This window comes from Papio anubis, chromosome 16 (assembly GCF_008728515.1).
Source record: "Papio anubis isolate 15944 chromosome 16, Panubis1.0, whole genome shotgun sequence".
Classification (NCBI taxonomy): Eukaryota; Metazoa; Chordata; class Mammalia; order Primates; family Cercopithecidae; genus Papio; species Papio anubis.
The window spans coordinates 60,708,058-60,727,901 of record NC_044991.1 but is presented as its reverse complement, the minus strand read 5'-3'; the positions used below and the strand labels follow the sequence as shown (position 1 = coordinate 60,727,901).

Below are 19,844 nucleotides of genomic sequence, written 5' to 3'. Positions count from 1 at the left end.
TACTTGGGAGGCTGAGGCGGGAGAATGGCGTGAACCCGGGGGGCGGAGCTTGCAGTGAGCCGAGATCGCGCCACTGCACTCCAGCCTGGGAGACACAGTGAGACTCCGTCTCAAAAAAAAAAAAAAGAAAGCCAAGAATGCTACTCAGTGCTGCCCGAAGTGCAGCGTAATGAGTGGCCTCTCCTTTTCCCAGCCCCAGAGGCCACTGTGCTCAGTTTGCTGTTTTCCTTCCAGACGTTTCTGGACATTAGTAAACATGCAACAAATGACAGTGGACTGGTTCTGTGTCAGGTATTTAGCAGTTCTGGGGACACGAGTGTTACCTCCCTTCTTGGTGCTCTCAGGGTCTGAAGGAGATCTACTTAAATGAGAAAATCAGGAAAGGCTTCCTGGAAGGCGTGCTTGAGTTCAGCGCTGTAGAATAGGTAGGAGTTAACCAGAGGAAGAAAAGCAAAGAACACGACGGGCAAAGGCCGTGGGCAGGAGGGAGAGGGATAGAGGACCGGAGAAAGTAGTGTGGCTGCGGTCCTGAGGTGAGGGTCAGAGTGGTGCTCCTGGAGCGGGGCGTTCAGTCTTAAGCTTTATTCGGGGGCCAAGGAGTCACTGGAGACCGAAGTGGTACCTCTTTCGCATCTTAAAAGCTCCCCCTGGCTGCTGTGTGGAGAACGGGTTGGAGGGAGGGCCAAAGCCACCGAGGGGAGGGGAAAGGGCCTCGCTGAGTGCCAGAGAGGGCGGGCGACGGGATGCCTGGGAGTCGGCCACACGGACCTGTGGGCTTCCTCTGCGCCAGCCCCCGTTGTAAGCACTTGACACTGAATGAGTCCCAACAATCCCATAGGGTGTCTACCGGTACCATTTTTGCAAATGAGGATACAGACGCCCCGAAAGGTGAAGTCCTGGTGGGTTTTACCCACTCGTATCACCCTGACTCTTCGGCACTGGCTTGGTCACCCTGTCCCTCCGGGTGGGCGCGCAGCCCCTAGGTTCTGCTCCCGGCAGGCCGTCGCGGGACCCGAACCCTCGGGCACCTCCCCCTCCGCCGTGGCCACGGAAGCGCGGAGGCCCGCGACGCTGGAGTTGGACCTTGAGGCGAGGGAACCCGGCGCTCAATCTCCAGACCCGGAACCCGGCGTCCGCGGGGGCGGGGCGGGGGCGGGGCCTGAGCCCGCGCGTCGGCGCCGGCGCCAAGGGGCGGCCCCCAGCCCCACCGAGTCCGCCGCGGCGTCCAGGGTCGGGAGCAACCGCAGCCGAGCCCCAGCGAGCGGGCGGCGGCGCCATGGCGTGCGTGGGGCTGCTCACCGTGTGCCTGCTCCGGCCGCCCGCGCCCCAGCCCCAGCCCCAGCCCCAGCCCCAGCCCCAGCCCCCGCGGCACCCGCAGCTCGCGCCAGACCCCGGGCCCGCCGGACACGCGCTCTTCCAGGACGTGAGTGGGCGCGGGCTGTGCTCGCGGTGTCTCCCCGCCCGAGTCTCTGTTAGTCTCACCCTCTGGGGTTGTTCGGGCCCCGCCGCTGTTTCTGGGTCTCTGCCTCTCTCTCTGGCCCTGCTGTCTCTGTTTTCTCTTGACCTCTCTGCCTTTGTGTCCCCTGTTCGGTCTCTGTCTCGTCTATGTCTCCGCTTGTCCCTGCTCCAGTGTCACTACCCCTGCTGCCCCCCACCCCTCAGCCCACCCCACTTGTGTGTCTGGTGTTGGGGGGGAGCTGTCGACAATCACAGCAGCCGTCACCCCACTCTGTAGCAGCCGCAGGCTGGGCTGACTGGGGAAGGGGAGCCTGGAAGCACAAGGGTCCCCTCACTTCTGACTCTAGTGCCGCCCCCAGAGTCCTTCAGGCCCCACTCCAGGGCAGCAGAGTCCTACAGTTGGTAAGGATTGCACAGAGTCACCCTCCCATGGGACCACGGGTGGCCCTGCAGCCCCCATGGGCACCAGCCACGGCCCTGAGCCCTTTCTCCACCTGTGCTACGCTCTGTCCTGGCCCCCTCATGCCCCAACTCCAGAGGGAGGCAAAGCTGTCTCCCGCCCCCTTCCCACTGCCCCTAGTGACTCAGCACCTTGACCACATCCCTGGCTGGAAGGGACCTGACCCTCCCTCTTCCCAGGTAGGAAAACCAAGGCCTGAGGGGATATGTCCCAGGTCAGTCATGGAGGCAGGGGAACAACAGGGTGACCCCAGGTGTCCCCATTCCCAGCTTAGCACCCCTCCCCGCTCCCAAGATCTCCATCTACCCCACCTGGGCCTCCCTGGCTTGCTGTGTGTCCCTCAGCCAGTGGCAGAGCTTCTCTGAGTTAGGCTAGAGGTTAGAGTCTTTCTGAGCCCTGCTGACGCTGAAAAAACAGGATCTTGGAGGGGGTTGGCGTTCAGGACCTGGAGTTCATGGGGGCTCTCAGCCCAGGCTTGGCCCACCCCTGCTTGCCAGGCCTGCCAGTCTCCCCTTTGCTGGGCTGCTTTGGGTGACCTGGGAGCAAGTCACTAAGAGAGATGGGGACCTGTCTTGACTCTGCTCCTCTTTGCCTCTGTTGCTCTTCATCTTCACTTCATAAATGAAATCTGCTGACCTTGCCTTCTGCCACCCCCACTCCCCCTTGGACTTGTGTGTGTACACACACGCCTGCCAAAGGTCCTCACTGTCAGCCCCATAGGAAGCCCCAGCCCTGAAAGAGTTAACCCCAGCTGCTCCTGATCTATTTGCTAGTGGGTAACTCAGACACCTGCAGAGACAGAGTAGCCACTGCCTGCTGTCTTCAACAGCATGCAAGGAAACAACTCAGAGAGGGCAGCTGGGATAGACCATGGCCACACAGCAGAGCTCGGGGCTCAGGTCTAGGATGGCTGTGCAGGATTCCTGGGCCGCAAGCGGGCCCATTTCCTCAACCTTCCTCATGCTGGAACCGTGCCAGGGGCTGAGGTATTAGATAGAACTTGGGCTGCACTCTGGGTGTGGGAGGTGGGGACGCAGGGAACTGGCCAGGAGCACCCCCAACGAGGCCAGGCCCTGCAGGAGAAGTGAGTGGAGGTGGCACCCGCTGCGTGCTCTTCCTGCGCCCTGCTTGCAGGAAAAGCTCCTGCAGGGCTGAGCTGGGCAGGGGGTTTGGGACCAGGCTGGGCAGGAGGAAAGGCAAGGCAGGGGGTAGGCCAGCCAGCTGGGACCCTGTCGGGTTGAGTGGGGGCCTCTGGCTTCCTGGGTGGCACTCACAGTTCCCCCCATGTCCCTTTGTCCTCTAGGTTTTCCGCAGAGCAGACAAGAATGGTGAGTGTGGCTTCCCCTGGGTCCCACAGTGGGGCAGGGTGGGAAGCATCCAGAAGGCCCAGGGAGACTTGGAAGGTTGGGTGGGAAGTCAAGAGTCGAGACAAATCTTGGAGGCCCAAAACAGGAGAATCAATCAAGGCGTCCTTCCCAGAGGAGGTGCTGTTCTCAGCCAAGTTTGGCAGGATGGAGAGTGGCGGGAATGTGGTTTGGCCAGGGGCTAGAGGTAGGGGCTGACTTTCACACAGCACCCTGGCACGGTGATGGGCACTTCCTTTTCATGGCCTCCTGTTGTCCTCGCAACCACCAGCTAGACTGGAATTCACCCTATTTCATAAAGGAGCAGAGGCCTAAAGAGGTGAAGCAGGTTGCCTAAGGTCACACAGCCTTTAATTGATAGGCTTGAACTTGGGTCTTTGCAGTGTTTAGTCCCAGGCTCCTTGTGTGAGGCACTTGGAAGAGTGAGGTAATGGAGGTGAGACCTTTTTGGAGATTTTACTCAGGTTTTTAGAAGGCTCAGTAACTTGTCACGTGACCAACCATCTGGACCAGGGAGGTCTTGGAGGACGCAACTAAACCCACGCCTTGGGCAAGGATAAAGCTGGGTCCAGTGCCAAAGGAGTCGGCTCCTCCTGCCTTGGGTCCCGGGCAGTCTCAGACCCTGGTCTAGGAGAACCTTGGAAGCTAAAGCACGAGCCCTAGGGGACCCATCCAGCAACAGGCTGCTCCTCCTAGGTGACCTGGAGCAGCCCACTGTACCCTGTGTGGCCGGTGGAGGGTCTGAGCGCTGCAGTCAGCCTGGGACGCCTTTCATCTGGGTCTTCATGCCCTTTTGTGTTTCATCCTCCTAGAGACGGGGTCCTGTCCCCACTCCTTGCCCTTCTCCGTGGGTCTCTTCACATTGATGGGGGTTGTTTGTCCCAACCCATGGATCAGGACACATGCCCTCACTTGGACCAGGGCATTCTGTCTGTGAAGGTTCAGATTCTCCTCCGGCTCAGCTCACCACATCCATCTGCTCAGAGACCTCACGTATCATTCAGACCACATCCCATGTCTTTGTGCCACATAAGTGCTCCCAGCCTCTGCTCACATGCGCCTGTGATGGGGAGCTCCTTCCCTTCTGAGCCAGCCTGCTGCTGCCTACAGAGGCTCCAGCTAGTAGAAGATTCCATCTGCCTCCCCGTGGCTTCTCTGTGAAGGTCCTGGGTCCAGAGAGTGGAGGTTCCTTGTGCCCTGTAGTGAGGCTGGTCCCCAAATCCTTCCAGGTGACGTCTAGGCCCTGCCACACTGTGGCCATGTCACAGCCTGTTGCTTGTTTTTTCGTTTGGCAAACGTTTACTGAGTTCCTACCCAATGCTGTGTACTGCCCTGTCCCTTTGGTGCCTGCACAGTAGGTTCTGTTGCCTTCATTGGACACCTTTGAGGACCCCAGTCCTTTTGTCCCAAACAGGCTCCCCACTGAGCTCAGAATCCCATCCCACCTGGTTAGGTGGTTGTCAGATGCTACGAGGCCTTTGGGGCCCTGGACCTGGTGGCAGGGGTGCAGTCAGGGTCAGGGATACCTCCTCTGCTCCCTGTCCTCCCCCTGCCACCAGATGATGGGAAGCTCTCATTTGAGGAATTCCAGAATTACTTTGCTGATGGGGTTCTCAGCCCCGGGGAGCTGCAGGAACTGTTCAGCGGCATTGATGGGCATCTTACCGAGTGAGTACGAGAAGGGGCCGTGGGTAGATGCCAGGCCGGGTTGTCTTTACCCCACTGTGTCCTCTGCTGCCTTGGTTCCTTTTGTAGGACGAGGAAGAGGGGGCAGGGAGAAAGGTACCGGGGCTCAGTTCCAGCTTTACCCGCCTACCTACCCCCTCTCCAGCTACAGCCTTGCCCACTACACTGCTTCCAGCTGGGACCCCGAAATAGCCAAGTCTGAGTCACCACCCATGGCTCAGCTCCCCATTCCCGCTTCCCACAGTGACCCGAGGATGCCTGGGGACAGCTGGGCCCCGCCTGCTTCCACCCAAGAATGCAGTGCACGAACACGCACACCATCTACCCCTTGTGTGCTCCCACATCTACGCATCTTGGCAGGAGTGTGCATGCTCCTCCCCGTGCCTGCTCCCAGAGGTGCACACGCACGAACCGCTGTACCTCCCTCTACTTCCCTTCTCCCATTTCCTGAGGGTCAGTCTCAGGTTCCTGAGACTTGGGCTGGAACCTTCGTCTACAGTACTCCCCCTCCCCTCCTGGCCAGACTCCCCAGCCAGTTCCTTGTCCTTCAGGGCCTCACTTAGGCAGCTCCTCCTCTAGGAAACCCTCCCTAACCTATCAACTAAATAACCCGTGCTGTCCCTGGATTTCCCTGCACCTGGCTTCCCCTTCGCAGCTCTGACCACTTCTCGTTGGCCTGTGTCCACATCCGTCTTCCCCTGGCCTGAGATCCTCTTGGAAGCCAAGAATGGGTCTGAATCTTTGCCCTCAGAGTGATTAGTTGGGGCAGTAGAACCCTTTCTCTGACCCTGCAAGGACTCTGTCCGCAGGAGCAACTTAATCTGGGGCGGAGCAGAAGTGGCCTCCTTGTTAGACTGAGCTGGGAGTTGGTGGGTGGGAGGTGGGGCATTGGCCCCAGTAGTCCCAGTTTACCAGGCCCAGGTCTGAAGCGTGCCTTCTCTTTTCCCTGCAGCAATTTAGAAACGGAAAAACTGTGTGGTGAGTAGGCCCACGGGAGCTCTTGTCTCCTGGGGCCCCTGGGCCCCAGGGTAGGTGTGGCAAGGGACTGTTGCTGGTCTTCTGATGGGACAGGTTGGGCTGAGCTCAGGATATAAGGCCTGCTTGGCTGCTGAGGAATTCCAGGGGGCCAGAATCCTAGGGTGGGTAGATGGGTGGGGGTCCAGGAACCCTCAAGCACCTCTTCTGCCTGCAGACTACTTCGCAGAGCACCTGGGTGTCTACCGGCCGGTGCTGGCTGCATTGGAATCGCTGAACCGTGCAGTGCTTGCTGCCATGGATGCCACCAAGCTGGTGAGTGGAGTGGCTGATGGTGGGGGGCCCACTGTGAGGCAGCGGGCATCTGCTGTGCTGTGGGATCCTCCACAGTCTTGACTCAGGGTTATAGAGCTAGGGGCTTGGGTTCAAATCCTGGCTCCCACTTTGTAGCTGTGCCCCTTGACCTCTCTGGGCCTGTTTCCTCATCTGTAAACCATCGTAACAATAGAGCTGCTCTCCATACATCACTGTGACAAGTGAGAACGAAGGCAGGGATTTTTGTCGTTTTGTTCTGTCTCCAGCACCCAGAATAATATCTGGCAAACAGTAGGTGCTTCATACTAGGGGCTGCTGGTGCTTTAGTTGCTGGCCTGTCACAACTGCCGTGGGATATCATTCAGGGCTGGGCTAGGTGTGGAAGGCTGTGCTCACAGGTTCACAGGGCAGGGCCTGGCCCGAGGACATACGTGAGTAGGCAGGTATGTGAGCGCCCATGCATTTGTGTGCACATGTGGACACGTGTATGCACAAGCACAAACAGTGCTGATAGGGCTTGAGGCCCTTGAGTGGTGACTTCCAAAAAATAAGCCGCCCATCCCTTTGTGTGTTCAAGAAATATCACCACCTCCCTTTGCTCCATGGCTCTTGTAAGGGGGAGTGAGCAGGCCCGGGAGTGTGTCTGACCCCACTTTTTACAGAAGGGGAAGCAGGCACTCATCGTCAGCTGACCTGAGCACACGGCTAGGCACAGGGCTCCTCCTGCTGGTGACTTTCACATGAGATTTAGTAGCTTTTCAAAGGATTGCCCCTTGGGGCCTGGCATGACGAGGGGTTGGAGGAACTCCCATATCTGTGGCATGGACACAAGTGGGGGCATCACCTTTATTGCCATAAAGTAGGGCCCTGGGGGTAGGCAGCTGGACTGGCATTCTCTGAACTGGCAGAGGTTGGGGAGATTCAAATTGCAGTTGAAAATGAGGGTCCCATGGGTCCCAAATACCACCTCCTGGCCCAGAAAGGGTTTGGGGGTGACCCATCCAGTCAGCTCCAACCTCCAGGAGGACCCTGCCAGCTCCAAACACCTGACTTTAGATAGAGAGCTGTCCCCCACCGCATTGCCACCCCCCAGTCCAGCCTGACTCAGTTGAACACATCGTACAGCAGCCTGGAGCCACACTCCTGGTACATGGCCCGGGTTATCCAGCGGCGCTGGAAGGAGTGAAGGGAGGCCACCATGGAGCCGCCAGTCCACACAGCCATGCCACGCCCATGCTTGGCCACCAGGTGGGGCCGCAGGGCCGCGTAGCCGTGCCGCCGGCACTGCGCCTCCAGCTCCTTGTCCAGGCGCTCGGCGAAGCCAGGAAACAGCGTGGAGCCACCGGCCAGCACCACGGTGTCTGCTAGTCGTGTCCGCAGCGTTTCGGGCATCTTCTGCAGCGCCCGGAAGGCCAGCGCGGGCAGCCCCGGCCCAGCCTGGCCCAGCAGGCCTGGCTGGAAGATGGGTTCGGGGCAGCGGAATCGCTCGCTGCTAAGGCAGACGCAGCACCCGTTACCCATGCTGAAACTGGCCGGATGGTGGCGGGCGGTGTCGCGGAGGTCGCCCTCGAAGTCCAGGGACACGTAGCAGCTGCGCTTCTTGAGATGTGTGATGGCCTTGCGGGGCAGGGCGTGCTGCAAGAGGTCAGGGTTCGCCGCCACCAGCAGATCCCGCAGGTAGCGCGACAGGGTGCTGCCTGCCACGTTCAGTCGGAAGGTGGCCTGGTGCCACGAGTGACCCGCGTAGATGGGCGTGGCGTGGCACACGCCCGCGCCCGCCTCTACGGCCAGCCCGCTGAACGCGCCAGTGGAGCAGAGCGCCAACAACGCGGTGCTAGCCATGTGGCACGCGGGCACTGCCAGGGTCTCGAACAGCAGCTCCGCCACCCTCTCGCGGCCTGCAGGTGGCGCCGACGGGGAGTCGCTCACCAGCACAGGCCACTGCTCTGGGCACACCCGCAGGCCGCCCACCAGCAGGCGCTCCCAGAGCCCTTCCAGCGCCTCCCAGTCCGCCACCACGCCGTGCTTGATGGGGTGCGCCCGCGCCACGCCGCCTGCCAGCTCACAGCCCAGCGCGCCGGGCAGCACCGGCCGGTCCCAGCTGGGCACCAGGCTGGAGCTCTTCAGCACTATTCGCGGCTGGTTCTCGCCCGCGAAGCCCGCCTTGGTGAAACCCGAGCCCTGGTCAACCACCACCGCGATGCGGCCCAGGGAGGGCGGTCGGTGCACACGGCGGCTCCCCGACAGCGACGCCACCTTCGGGCTCCGTTCAGCCCCGGGGCTGAAGGCTCCGCTCCTTCGTGCCACTCGGCTTAGTCGGCCCGAGACCTCTCGGCCTCTGTGCTAGGGAGTGGTCCCTTTGAGCCCTTGGCTCTGCCTCCGGGGCCTAAATTTCTCCTCTTCTGGATCACATCACCACCCGTCTCAGCTCTTGGCTCCGCCCTCTGGTCTGAAAGGCCCGCCTCTTGTTCCGGGCCTTCCGCCACCTCTTCAGCTCGTGCCTAGTCCCTAGGCCTGAGGCCCGGCCCCTAGTTCAGGCTTCAGTCTCTGCTCTGGCTGGGTTCCAGCCGCATCTCACCCTCTTCGTCTTCCTCCGGCGCCGGGCTCCAGGCTCCACGCCTTGCACCGGGCCCCCACACTCTCAGGACTCGCCTCTCCTTTGCTGTTCCTCCCCGTCAGCGCTTGCTGAGATGGCTGACGAGATGGCTAGGACTGATCCTTTTAGATCCTAAGAAGCCCCCAGGAGGAGCAGAACTTTGAAGGCGAAGGGGCCTTGTGGTAAGGCTGTTTGGACATATATCCCCCTTGGGGACCCAGGCAGCCTCCTGGCACCTCTCACCTGGGCTTGACGGAAGTTCCCGGTTGTGGAGGGAGGAGGAGCTGGTCAGAAGGCAGAAAAGAACTTGGATTGGTCTCATTGTGACCTCACTCCCCAGCAGCTGCCCTTCCACAGCCCCCTACCCTATGACAACTCCCTGGACCCATCCTCTCTCCTGGTCAGAGCCAAGGGCAGTGATTTTGGCATCCAGGGGTCTGGCTTCAGCAGCCCAGCACAATCAATCTGATTCCTTTCTCAAACCACTTAGAGTTATCTGATGTACTCTGGCCAGATGTGTGGCCCTTACCTTCCCAGTGCTGAAGAAAAAGCTTTTAGTCACAGATCTACAGCTTCCCTGAAGAGCCCCGACAGGCTCTGGCCCTGCCTTTAGGGGCTTCCATGGATGGATTCACATGGGCCTGAATTTGAGACTCAGTTTTTATTTTTTTGAGACAGAGTCTCCGTCTCCCAGGCTGGGAGTGCAGTGTTGCAATCTCAGCTCAGTGCAGCCTCTGCCTTCCGAGTTCAAGCTATTCTCCTGCTTCAGCCTCCTGAGTAGCTGGGACTACGGGCGCGCACCGTGATACCCGGCTAATTTTTGTATTTTTAGTAGAGACAGGGTTTCACCACGTTGGCCAGGCTGGTCTTGAACTCCTGACCTCAGGTGATCCACCTGCCTTGGACTCCTAAAGTGCTGGGATTACAGATGTGAGCCACCGCACCCAGCAAGACTCAGTTCTGAAGCTGACTCACTGTGCAGTCCTAACCTAGTCTTGATCTTTCTCTGGGTTTGGTTTTCTCCAAAAGGTAGTAATAATCCCACCACACAGGAAAGAGGCCACTTCTTGTCTCGGCAAAGCCTCATCCTCCTCAGGACCGATTTGGTTGCAGGTGGAAGACTCGGGTGAATGTAAGCCAAAATAAGGACTTTATTACAAGGATCTTATATGTTATAGATACCAAGAGCAAGGGTGAAATCAGGTTTCAGGAACAGAATCTGACTGCAGGGCTGTAGGGAACCCAGGATGTGCACTGCATTGTGGTGGTGGTGGTGTTCGTTTGTTTTTTTTTTTTGAGACAGTCTCGCTCTGTCACCCAGGTTGGAGTGCAGTGGCATGATCTCAGCTCACTGCAACCTCTGCCTTCCAGGTTCAAGCGATTTTCCTGCCTCAGTCTCCAGAGTAGCTGGGATTATAGGCGCCCACCACCATGCCCAGCTAATTTTTTGTATTTTTAGTAGAGAAGGGATTTCACCGTGTTAGCCAGGATGGTCTTGATCTCCTGACCTCGTGATCCGCCCGTCTCAGCCTCCCAAAGCGCTGGGTTTACAGGCGTGAGCCACTGTGCCTGGCCTGCATTGTGTTTTTATTCTGAAGATTGACTTAGCCTGTGCATGTTCAAGTAGAGAGCATGGTTTCCTACAGTTCCTGAACTACAGTCCTAGGGGGAGGGGCTGACAGGACCAGCTTGGGCCAATCACTGTATGGGCAGGAGGTGCGGCCCCATGGAAGAAGGTGGTTACCCTGATTGTTACCACGTGGATGGTAGGGAAGAGTCAGTTCTCACAATTAGCAGGAGTGATGTTATGCAGCCTCCAGCCTGGTGCAGGCAAGGTGGAGGAGATGTTCATCATGGTGACGGTGACAAAAGTATATCTTCAGCAGAAGCTGGGCTGGTGGCTCTAGTGAGCTGGGACTTCAGTCCTGCTGCATCTGCCCCCAAAAGAGGGCATCCTGAGGTTGGTCACCAGGGTGTGACAGGAAGGTAGGCTGCAGGTTCAGCAGGCCAGGAGTGGCATTGGGTGTGGAGCTGGATTTGGGACCTGGGAGAGTGAGAAGCAGCAGCAGGATCCCACACAGAAAGTGTGGCAGGGCTGCTTCTAAGTGATTTGGGGAGTGAGACTGAGGCTGTGGGCTTTTTCGCTGTTGGTAATGGAGACCTATTGAAAGCTTATGAGCAGGGGAGTGAGCTGCTCTAGACAGGTGAGTGGTTTGGAAGAAGTCTTTGTCATGTGGGGAAGGAGATACAGGGTAGGTTGGGAGACAGAGGTACCTTGGAGGAAAGACTGGAGGGCCTGAGTGCTTTGGGGTTACCAAGTACCATGTGTAGGAGTGAGGTGCCAGAGGGCTTCCAGCTTCTCCTGGGTGCGTCCACAGGCAGAATCCACGTTTCAGGCCTTGCCCCAGCTGACTGCCGCCCTGGCTGTTCTTACCCAGGATGGTGCCTGTTGGCCTGGGACTGTGGGGGGATGTCAGGCTTTGCCGGAAGCAGGTCCCCCTCACTAGCGTGGCCACGCCTGGGTTTGCCCAAGCCCACCTCCCTTGAGCCTGCAGACTGAGCGGGATGTGACCTGGGTTTGGAGTGTTGGGGGAGGGAAACTGCCTCCCGCCACTGTAGCAAGGTATGGGGTTCTGTTCTGACCCTTGGCACATGTAAGGAGAAAGCAAAAGACAGCCCTGGCTACAGACGTGGCGGTGGCTCTGCCTTCAATACGCCCCGTTCACCCCTGTGCGGCTCCTAGGCTCAGCTTTGCCCAGCCCGACTCCACCTCCCAGACGCCTCCGACAGGGCTCGCAGGCTCCAGGGTTGCCACGCACTCTTTATTGGGCGGGGTCTGGGCCAAGCGCTTAGAGCCGCGGGCGAGGGCAGCAGCACCGTTTGCGCGGCTGCTGCTTGGCAGGCCCGGCTTCGCTGGGAGCCTTTCCCGGGGACCGCAGGCGCGAGCGCAGCCGCGGCCAGCTCCGCGCTGCCCTGGCCCCGCCCTCTTCCGGCTGCCGCGCCTCCTGCCGCAGCAGCAGCAGCAGCACCGGCATCTTCAGCTCGCGGTCGCCGCTTTCTCCCGCTCCGCGCAAGCTGGGTGCCGCCGGGGAGCCCAGCCCGGCGCCTGACGCGTAGTCAATCGTTCGCCCAGCCTTGGCCGGCGGCTGTCGCTTGTCCAGGGGGAGGATCAGCACGATCCTGGTCTGGGGGTGGAACAGGAGCGTGAAGGGGAGAGCGCGCCAGGGCCGAGCCCACGACCTGGGGCCGCCCCGCCCTCCTCCTGGGACCCTCATCCACCGGGTCCTGTCATCGTCCCATGCATAGGGCTGGAGGGGACCCCTGTCCAATTCAGGCCTCGGGGAAGCTCTCCCTTCCCTGCGTGGCGCCCTGGACTCCGCCTCCCTTCTGGAAACCCTCATCCATCCCAGGCTGACTTCCTGAGACCAGCTCCGTCTAAGTTTATGAGATCCCTTCCAGGCCCTGGGATGTCGGGGGCTCTCAGCACCCCCAACCCCTGCCTGGTCCAGGGCCTCTGTTCATTTGAGAGGGAGGCAGGGAAGTTCTGAGCCTCGGAGCTGGGGAGAGGACACAGGGGAATGCCACCTGCCCCTAGCTCCAGTAGTACCAACTAGGACTGATTCTCCGTGCTGGGACCTCCACCCGTTTGTCCAGGGTTGGGAGAGAATCCCACTCGTGCTCACCTCCCTGGGCTCTCGAGTCTCATCCACTTTCTGGTTCTGGAATCTCTGCCCTCCTTTCTGGGCTTTTTTTTTTTTTTTTTTTTTTAAAGACTGAGTCAAATAGGGTCTTGTCCTACAGGTTGGAGTGCAGTGGTGCTGTCAACGGCTCACTGCATGCCTGACCTGAGCTCACGCAGTCCACCTCAGTCTTCTGAGTAGCTGGGACTATGGGCATTCGCCACCACACACACCTAATTTTTTATTTTTGTAGAGATGGGACCTCCCTATGTTGCCCAGGATGATTTCGAACTCCTGGGCTCAAGTGATCCACCCACCTTGGCCTCCCAAAGTGTTGGGATTACAGGCGTGAGCCACCTTGAAAAGACCCCCATCCACACCCATATGGGCCCCTGGGATCCTCATCCTTGGGAGAGATTTTCGAATTCCTCCCTCACCCCCTAGGACTTCTGCACACAAGGCCTAGACTCCCACCCACCTATCCAGCTTTCCCTGACCCCCATCTGCCTCCCCAGCCCTGTTCCCCATCCCCCACACTCACAGTCGGCTTCTTCCGAGTGAGATGGTTGAGGAACTGTTTCCACCAGGCCTTGTCCATGTCAGCTGGCCTCTCCTTGTGGGCCTGCTTGGGTGCTTTGGTCCTTTTGTGGGAACTATTGTTTCCCATGGCAGGGCTGGTCACCACTGGGGACCATGGCCCACACTCCGTCTGCTCTGCCCCCTGGGCCCTGGCAACATTGTGACCTCACGGGCTGACCTCACCAATTGCAGGCTCTGAGCACCGCCTTCCGGGGCCTAAAGGTGAATCTGGGCTCCACTCACTTTGTCACTCTTGGTTTCTCAGCTGTAAAACTGGGCTAATGATCATAAATGAGGCAATGCATGTAAGGTGCTTAGTGGCCAATAGAGGGGGATTTCTGTGGTTTGGGTATGAATTTTGGCCCTGCCACTAACTTACTATGTGACCTTAGCCCAGGTAATAAATCTCTCTGGGCCTGTTTTCTCATCTGCAAAATGGGGTCAATTATGGTTCCTATAAATTGTTACAAAGGTTAAATGAGGCCCGGCATGGTGGCTAATGCCTGTTGTCTCAGTACTTTGGGAGGCGGAGGTGGGTGGATCACCTGAGGTCAGGAGTTTGAGTCCAGCCTGGACAACATAGTGAAACCCTGTCTGTACTAAAAATACAAACATTAGCCAGGTGTGGCAGCACGGGCCTGTAATCCCAGTTACTTAAGAGGCTGAGGCAGGAGAATTGCTTGAACCTGGGAGGCAGAGATTGCAGTGAGCCAAGATCATGCCATGTCACTCCAGCTTGGGTGATAGAGTGAGACTCTGTCTCAGAAAAACAAAAGACTAAATGAAATTCTTCCTGTAGCAGTGCCTGGCTCTGAGTGGGTGCTTCTATCTGTTCTCTGGTTGCAAGCAACAGAAACTAATCATCTCAGATACCCAAAAAGGAATTTTTTGGAAAGATTTCATGGAGATAGAAACCCTGGCCTGTCTGAGAATGAAAAGACCCACCTTTTTCTCTGTCCTTGTCTCCTAACTCATAAGCCTGGCCCAGGAGGTCCCATCTGATGGCTGAGCTGAGGCAGGTTGTGGCAGGAGATGAAATCTCTGATGGATGGGACCTCTGGAGTCCCCTCGAAGAGGGCAGGCACCTGGACCACAGCTCCCCAGGACTCCCACTCTGGTGCGCACGCGTGTGTGTGTGCGTGTGTGTGTGTGTGGTGGGGGTTAGGCAATTCTCAGGACGTCTGTGACTCCTGGGTGTGTAAGTGGCAGGCCCTTTATTGTGTTACCCTTGACGATAGACGGCTGGCAGGTCTAGCATTGAGAGCTTATGTGTCAGACCCTGGGCTGAGTCCTGTGCAGGAATTAACTCCTGGGAGCTTCTCGCAGCTCCATATGCTGAGTTTCATCTTTCCTGTTTGATAGATGAGGAAACGGAAGCCCCAGGAAGTGAAGGTAGTTGAGAAGCCTCAGAATCCCATGCTGGGCCACGCCGGGCCTAACATGTGGGCAGCCTCCCTGCCTCTCTGCTGCCCTGAGAGGGGCTGAGAGGAGGCTGGCAGTGGCGGTTGGGGTCAGTGCCAGCGGGGGTGTGTGTGTGTGTCTGTGTGAGTGAGGACGGTGACCTGATTGTCTTTATTAGCAGCTCTTAGTAAAAAGCATCCAGTGTTGTGTGCATGAGTGAATGAATGAGGGAGTGAACACGTAGATTGTGAGTCTGGGGCCACACCAGGCCATCATTTTGCCTCGTGTCAACATTGGCCCTTGGATACCTTGCGACAGCCCCACCCAGCCTAGCTGTGCCTGGGACTCACTGGCTATGACAATGCTGAAGGTGGTAGCCCCTTCGGGGAAGGGGCCGTGAAGTCCAGAAAAGCCAGGCACGTCGGCAGGCAGATGCCTGCTGTGAGTTGGCTCCACACCTCCGGGGAGGGAGGCCAGGCCCGGACAAGGAGGGATCCAGACCCTCCCTGCCCATCGGGTCTCAGTACCCTCCTGCCTGTGCCGGGTTTACGTGCCCCTGCTCTTGGCACCGCCACTGCTGCTCTGATGGGCAAGAGGCAGAGGACCCACTCAGAGATCAATGCCCAGGCTGGGAGATGCTGACCGTCCCCCCTTGGCCCGCAGGCGTACGAGAGAGCCTCCAAGGTGGACCAGTTTGTGACGCGCTTCCTGCTGCGGGAGACGGTGAGCCAGCTGCAAGCCCTGCAGAGCTCGCTGGAGGGGGCGTCAGATACCCTGGAGGCCCAGGCCCGTGGCTGGCGGTATGTAAGGGCGCTGCCGACCTGCAGGGCTAGTGCACAAGCGCCCACTGTACCCCCATTCCAAATCCCCACAGTCTCAGCATCCTAGAGGCTGTATTTTTGGGCAGGGAAGCCATGGTGGGGTGAGATGAGACTGGCTTTGGGGCTAGGCCTCAGAGTCCCAGGAGGCCTGTCTTCCTCACCCAGGCCTGTCCCGTCCTGGGGCCCCAGTCCTCGGCCCTGTGAGCCTCACTTTCTCTAGGTCAGATGCAGAGAGCGTGGAGGCGCAGAGTAGGCCCTGCGGCAGCCGGCGGACAGGACGCCGGGCCCTGAGGAGCGTCAGCCGGTCATCCACCTGGTCCCCCGGCTCTTCTGACACAGGTGCGCCTGGGGCGGGGTGGGAGGCCTGGCCAAGGCGGGCACCGCATCCCTCCTTCCTCCAGGCCCCGCTCTTTCACTGCCCCTTACTTCATTCTGAGAACCTGCCAGGCCTGAGAGGCCCCTGCCTGACCCTGCACGGGCCCCACCCACAGGGCACAGCTCAGAGGCTGAGATGCAGTGGCAGCTCCAGGTGAACCGCCTCCAGGAGCTCATCGACCAGCTCGAGTGCAAGGTGAGGGCCATGGGGCCAGGGCCCCACGAGGGAGGACCCTCCTGGTATCCACCCGAGCCAGGCCCATGCTGGAGGCGCGGCCCATACTCTGTGCCCTCACAGGCCCCCCGGCTGGAACCCCTGCATGAAGAGGACCTGGCCAAGGGGCCTGATTCGGTGAGCCCAGGAGAGGGGCAAGCGGCTGGATGGCCATGTCTGGGGGTGCTCATGAATTGGGGGTTCATGGGGCCAGCTGCGCCCACCCTCTGCAATGCGCATGTGCCCCGCCCCCAGGCCTGGCAGGCAGGTGCCGAGAACCAGGCGGGTTCTGAGAACCTGCAGGAACCGCCACCCTTCTCTGGGCTTTGGTTCCCCGTCAGCATTTCTGAAAGCCAGGTCTGGGGCAGTGTGGACGGACGCTGGAGGGAGGAAGGAAGTGGTGGCATACTGCAGGAGGGACAGTGGCTGGATCAGGCAGCACCCTTGGAGACAGGGAGACAATGGAGACAGGGAGGTTGGGGGGCAGGTTGGCAGCAGGAACCCAGCTAAAGGGTAGGTTGGATCTGGCATCAGTCAAGAAGGCTGGGGGCCAGGTGTAGGTGGCTCATGCCTGTAATTCCAGCACCTTGGGAGGCCAAGATGGGAGGATTACTTGAGCCTGGCAGGTAGAGGCTGCAGTGAGCCATGATCCCACACACCACTGCACTCCAGCCTGGGTGAGAATAAGATCCTGTCTTAAAAACAAACAAACAAAAAAACAGCTGGGAACCTCCTAGAGGCCACGGCCAGTCCCTCCCCTGCGCCCAGCCCCACACCGGCTGACCGACTGCCTCTCCCACCAGCACATCCTCGTGGCCCAGAGGCAGGTCCAGGTGGCAGAGGAAGGCCTGCAGGACTTCCACCGAGCCCTGCGCTGCTATGTGGACTTCACAGGGGCCCAGAGCCATTGTCTGCAGTGAGTCCCCAGCTGGCAGGTGGGATGGCTGAGCGGGGGAGAGGTGCTGGGGCAGAGAGGGGTGCTGGGGCTGGACGTCCTGGGCCAGGGCTCCCATGAGACCCCAGGCCAGGGAGGCAGAGGTGGTGGCAGCCCTGGCCTGGCCTGCCCATCTCTTTGGCCCCGCAGTGTGTCTGCCCAGAAGATGCCGGACGGTGCCTCCTTCACCCTGTATGAGTTCTGGCAGGATGAGGCCTCCTGGAGAAGGTATGAGTGCCAGTCTGGCCGCTAACACCATGGACTGTGACCCTGGAGTGAGTCAGGCCAGGGTTCTAATCCTGCTCTCCCACTCACTGGCTCTGTGACCTCAGATGAGTGACCCCACCTGCCCGACCCCCGAGTCCTTTCCAAAATGGAAGTGATAACAGTTCCAACTCCTGTGGGCTAAAGGAGGTGACTGGGAAGAGCTGAATACAGCACAGGGACACAGGAGGCACTTAGTGAACACACACTTGTCACCATGCATGTGACAATGCCTATGCCGAGCACTGTGTGCGGTGCCCTTCGTTCTACCTGCACAGCGTCCTCGTGTCAAAGGGGAGAGGACTGAGGCTTCAGAGGCAGCGTGAGAAGGGCCGGGGTCTGATCCTGGCAGCAGGGTAGGGCAGGAGTAGGGAGACCGAGGTCATGGCAGCCTGCGTCTCTCCGCAGGCACCAGCAGTCGCCCTGCAGCAAGGCCTTCCAGCGCGTCCTCATCGACCACCTGCGGGCTCCGGACACCCTCACCACTGTGTTCTTCCCAGGTGTGCGGCAGACCCCCACTCACTGTCGCCTGGGAGGGGCAGTGGGCTCCTGAGGGCTCCTGACCCCCCGACCTCTGACCCCCAGCCTCCTGGTGGATAATGAATAACAACTGAGCCAGACCTTCACACGCCGAGGACCCCGGGACCCTGCCTCCCTCCCTCTGGAGCCTTCTGCCCTGGCCAGCCCACCCAGCGCAAAGACCAGGGCCTGCCTCCTCCTGGACCTGGGCCTGGTGGAAGGGCTCTCAGCCCAGGGATCAGGGACTGGGCTGCTTGCTTTCTATTTATTATTGATTTATTTATCCATGTATTTTATTGTTTGTCACTTCAGCCTCCAAGCTACTTTGGCTTCTGCCTGGCTCAGGAGACTTGGATTCTGGTCCCTCCTGGCTGAGCGACCCAGGGCAGGTTCTGTCCCTGTGTGGGTGGGCCTTGGGCCATCTGGCTGCCTAGCAAGGGTCCTGCTTTCTTCCCGCTGTCTTGGGGCCAGGCTTCTGCTCCTTCCCAGCTAGCAGCAGAAGCAGGGCTGATGCTCAGGGACCCAACCCCTCAAACCTTGCCCCTGAGGCTGGGCTGGACCTGGGTGCCCCTGTTGCCCTCCCAGGCCACTAGGCTCTGACTCTTCCAGCACCCATGGATGTGCCAGAGGCCTCTGGGTTGGTTTGCATGCCATTTTCTTATCATTTGCATGCCCTCACCCCACCCATTCTCAGGGCACTATGGGAAGCCCCAAGGTGACCTGGCCAAGTAGCAATAATTTGGGCCCAGGGTCACCTATTGCCCCCAGAGGCCTCTGAAGCCCAGGCTGGGACCCCAGCACAGAGGCAATAAAGGCAGTGGTCCCTTCCAGTGTCGCCTCCTGTCTCTCGCAGGTCTGGGCTGCGGGGCCTGTGTACCTCCCAGGCCAAAAGCTCCAGGGGGGCACCTCTCTTGGGAAGCCCCCTGGTTCCCACCTCATGCCCTTACGCTTGCAGAGTGGATGCTCACAAGAGCTGACACAAGTCTTCCCACTTCAGGGTCCCCGGCCCTGACACCCTGGTGGTGGGTCCTGCCTGAGGGAGGGGTGATATGTCTCTGCAGGTTTTACAGGGGTTCTAGTGTCACCCACACAGAGCCTCCTCCGGGCCCAGATTGCTCGACCATGCTCCTGTGGGAAGACTTGGCCTTCTCACCAAGCTGGACTTGTCACCGCCACCCCACATAGAGTGGTTCCAGGAGGACAAAGGCCAAGCCAGTCCTACTAGCCCCTGGGGGTGTCCTCCTGTTCCCTCCATTACTGGGGGCATGGAGGGGAGGTGACCCGGCCGAGAGGGACATCTAACATCTAAGCAGCTGCTCTGAAGAGGAAGCCCCTGGCACCGCAGGGGCACAGGATGGCATTTGACCTGGCCCGGGAGTGTTGGCATCAGTTTTCCAGACAGAGGAGACGGCACACGGGCCCTGAGGAGGAGGAGGGTTTGCCTGGTTGAACCAAGGGCGACCCAGTAGCAGGGCTGAGCTGAGGGTGCAGGGGAGGGGGCTGGGCGAGGCGGGGCTCTGAAGTGCTACATCACGAGGAGGCCATAGGAGGCTTTAAGTCGTGAGGGGTGGCCGGTGGGGTGAGTGCTGTTTCCATGTTCCCGAATGCCCTGATGGCGCCAGGTCCTGACTGGGCTGGGGCCTGGCTAGAAAGGTAACTCAGATGGCACCAGCTCAGGGTGGGCATCCCCATCTGGGACTCCAGGCAGGGCCTTCCCTGCGATTTCTCCCCGGCAGCCCCTGCGGGAGAGTTTCTTCCACCAGCCTGGCTGCCTGGGCCACCTGCACAGAGGTCCCTGGTGGCATCCTGGCCAGTCCAGTGCCAGGCCATCCTCCTGCCACCCCACTTCACAGATCCCTGGGAGCTCCTAGAAAGTGCCGCCACCATCTGAACCACATGGGGCTCTGAGCAGGCTTGAGGCTTGTTCGGGTGTAGTTGTGTGTGCCTGTAATTCCAGCTACTTGGGAAGCTGAGGCAGGAGAATCGCTTGAGCCCAGGAGGCGGAGGTTGCAGTGCTCCAAGGACTATGGGTGCACACCACCACACCCAGCTAATTTTTGTAGAGATGGGGGTTTCGTCATGTTGCCCAGGCTGGGCAGTGTGTCTTCTTGTTAGAGAAGACAGCTGAGGAGGAAGTTGCCCTGCTTTCCATCCTGTGTTGTAAAGGCTTCTTTTGTCCTCCACAAAAACTGTAGCAACAAAT

The 19,844-nt window shown here is 59.4% G+C and overlaps 3 protein-coding genes across 6 annotated transcripts; 1 reads left to right on the top strand and 2 right to left on the bottom strand.

Annotated features, from left to right (window-relative positions):
* Positions 1-849: 849 nt before the first annotated feature.
* On the top strand, positions 850-18,471 carry NECAB3 (N-terminal EF-hand calcium binding protein 3). 4 transcript variants are annotated; one of them, XM_003904843.4, is made up of 13 exons: positions 1,163-1,423; positions 3,222-3,246; positions 4,842-4,950; positions 5,921-5,946; positions 6,161-6,258; positions 15,178-15,314; positions 15,556-15,674; positions 15,827-15,906; positions 16,009-16,062; positions 16,728-16,840; positions 17,009-17,086; positions 17,531-17,622; positions 17,708-18,471. In XM_003904843.4, the coding sequence occupies exons 1-13, from the start codon at positions 1,277-1,279 to the stop codon at positions 17,734-17,736; spliced, it is 1,107 nt and encodes a 368-aa protein (XP_003904892.2). In that variant the 5' UTR covers positions 1,163-1,276; the 3' UTR covers positions 17,737-18,471. The 4 variants fall into 4 exon arrangements, with proteins under 4 accessions (XP_017800370.2, XP_003904892.2, XP_009214577.2 ...); XM_017944881.3 differs by lacking the exon at positions 1,163-1,423 and adding an exon at positions 850-888 and having other exon boundaries at positions 15,827-16,062; XM_009216313.4 differs by lacking the exon at positions 16,009-16,062.
* ACTL10 (actin like 10) lies at positions 7,091-9,118 on the bottom strand. Its single transcript, XM_009216310.3, has one exon. The coding sequence runs from the start codon at positions 8,098-8,100 to the stop codon at positions 7,363-7,365; it is 738 nt and encodes a 245-aa protein (XP_009214574.1). The 5' UTR covers positions 8,101-9,118; the 3' UTR covers positions 7,091-7,362.
* Positions 11,656-13,261, bottom strand: C16H20orf144 (chromosome 16 C20orf144 homolog). Its single transcript, XM_031656658.1, has 2 exons — positions 13,076-13,261; positions 11,656-12,039 (listed from the first exon to the last, which is right to left on the bottom strand). The coding sequence occupies exons 1-2, from the start codon at positions 13,199-13,201 to the stop codon at positions 11,704-11,706; spliced, it is 462 nt and encodes a 153-aa protein (XP_031512518.1). The 5' UTR covers positions 13,202-13,261; the 3' UTR covers positions 11,656-11,703.
* Positions 18,472-19,844: the final 1,373 nt, after the last annotated feature.

Excerpts from the sequence above, each read along its gene's own strand:
- NECAB3 (XM_009216312.4), top strand. The coding sequence starts at position 1,277 with ATGGCGTGCGTGGGGCTGCTCACCGTGTGCCTGCTCCGGCCGCCCGCG. Across the intron at positions 3,247-4,841 it reads CCGCAGAGCAGACAAGAATG|ATGATGGGAAGCTCTCATTT; the intron begins GTGAGTGTGGCT and ends CCCTGCCACCAG. Across the intron at positions 5,947-6,160 it reads AGAAACGGAAAAACTGTGTG|ACTACTTCGCAGAGCACCTG; the intron begins GTGAGTAGGCCC and ends TTCTGCCTGCAG.
- ACTL10 (XM_009216310.3), bottom strand. The coding sequence starts at position 8,100 with ATGGCTAGCACCGCGTTGTTGGCGCTCTGCTCCACTGGCGCGTTCAGC.
- C16H20orf144 (XM_031656658.1), bottom strand. The coding sequence starts at position 13,201 with ATGGGAAACAATAGTTCCCACAAAAGGACCAAAGCACCCAAGCAGGCC. Across the intron at positions 12,040-13,075 it reads TCACTCGGAAGAAGCCGACT|ACCAGGATCGTGCTGATCCT; the intron begins GTGAGTGTGGGG and ends TTCCACCCCCAG.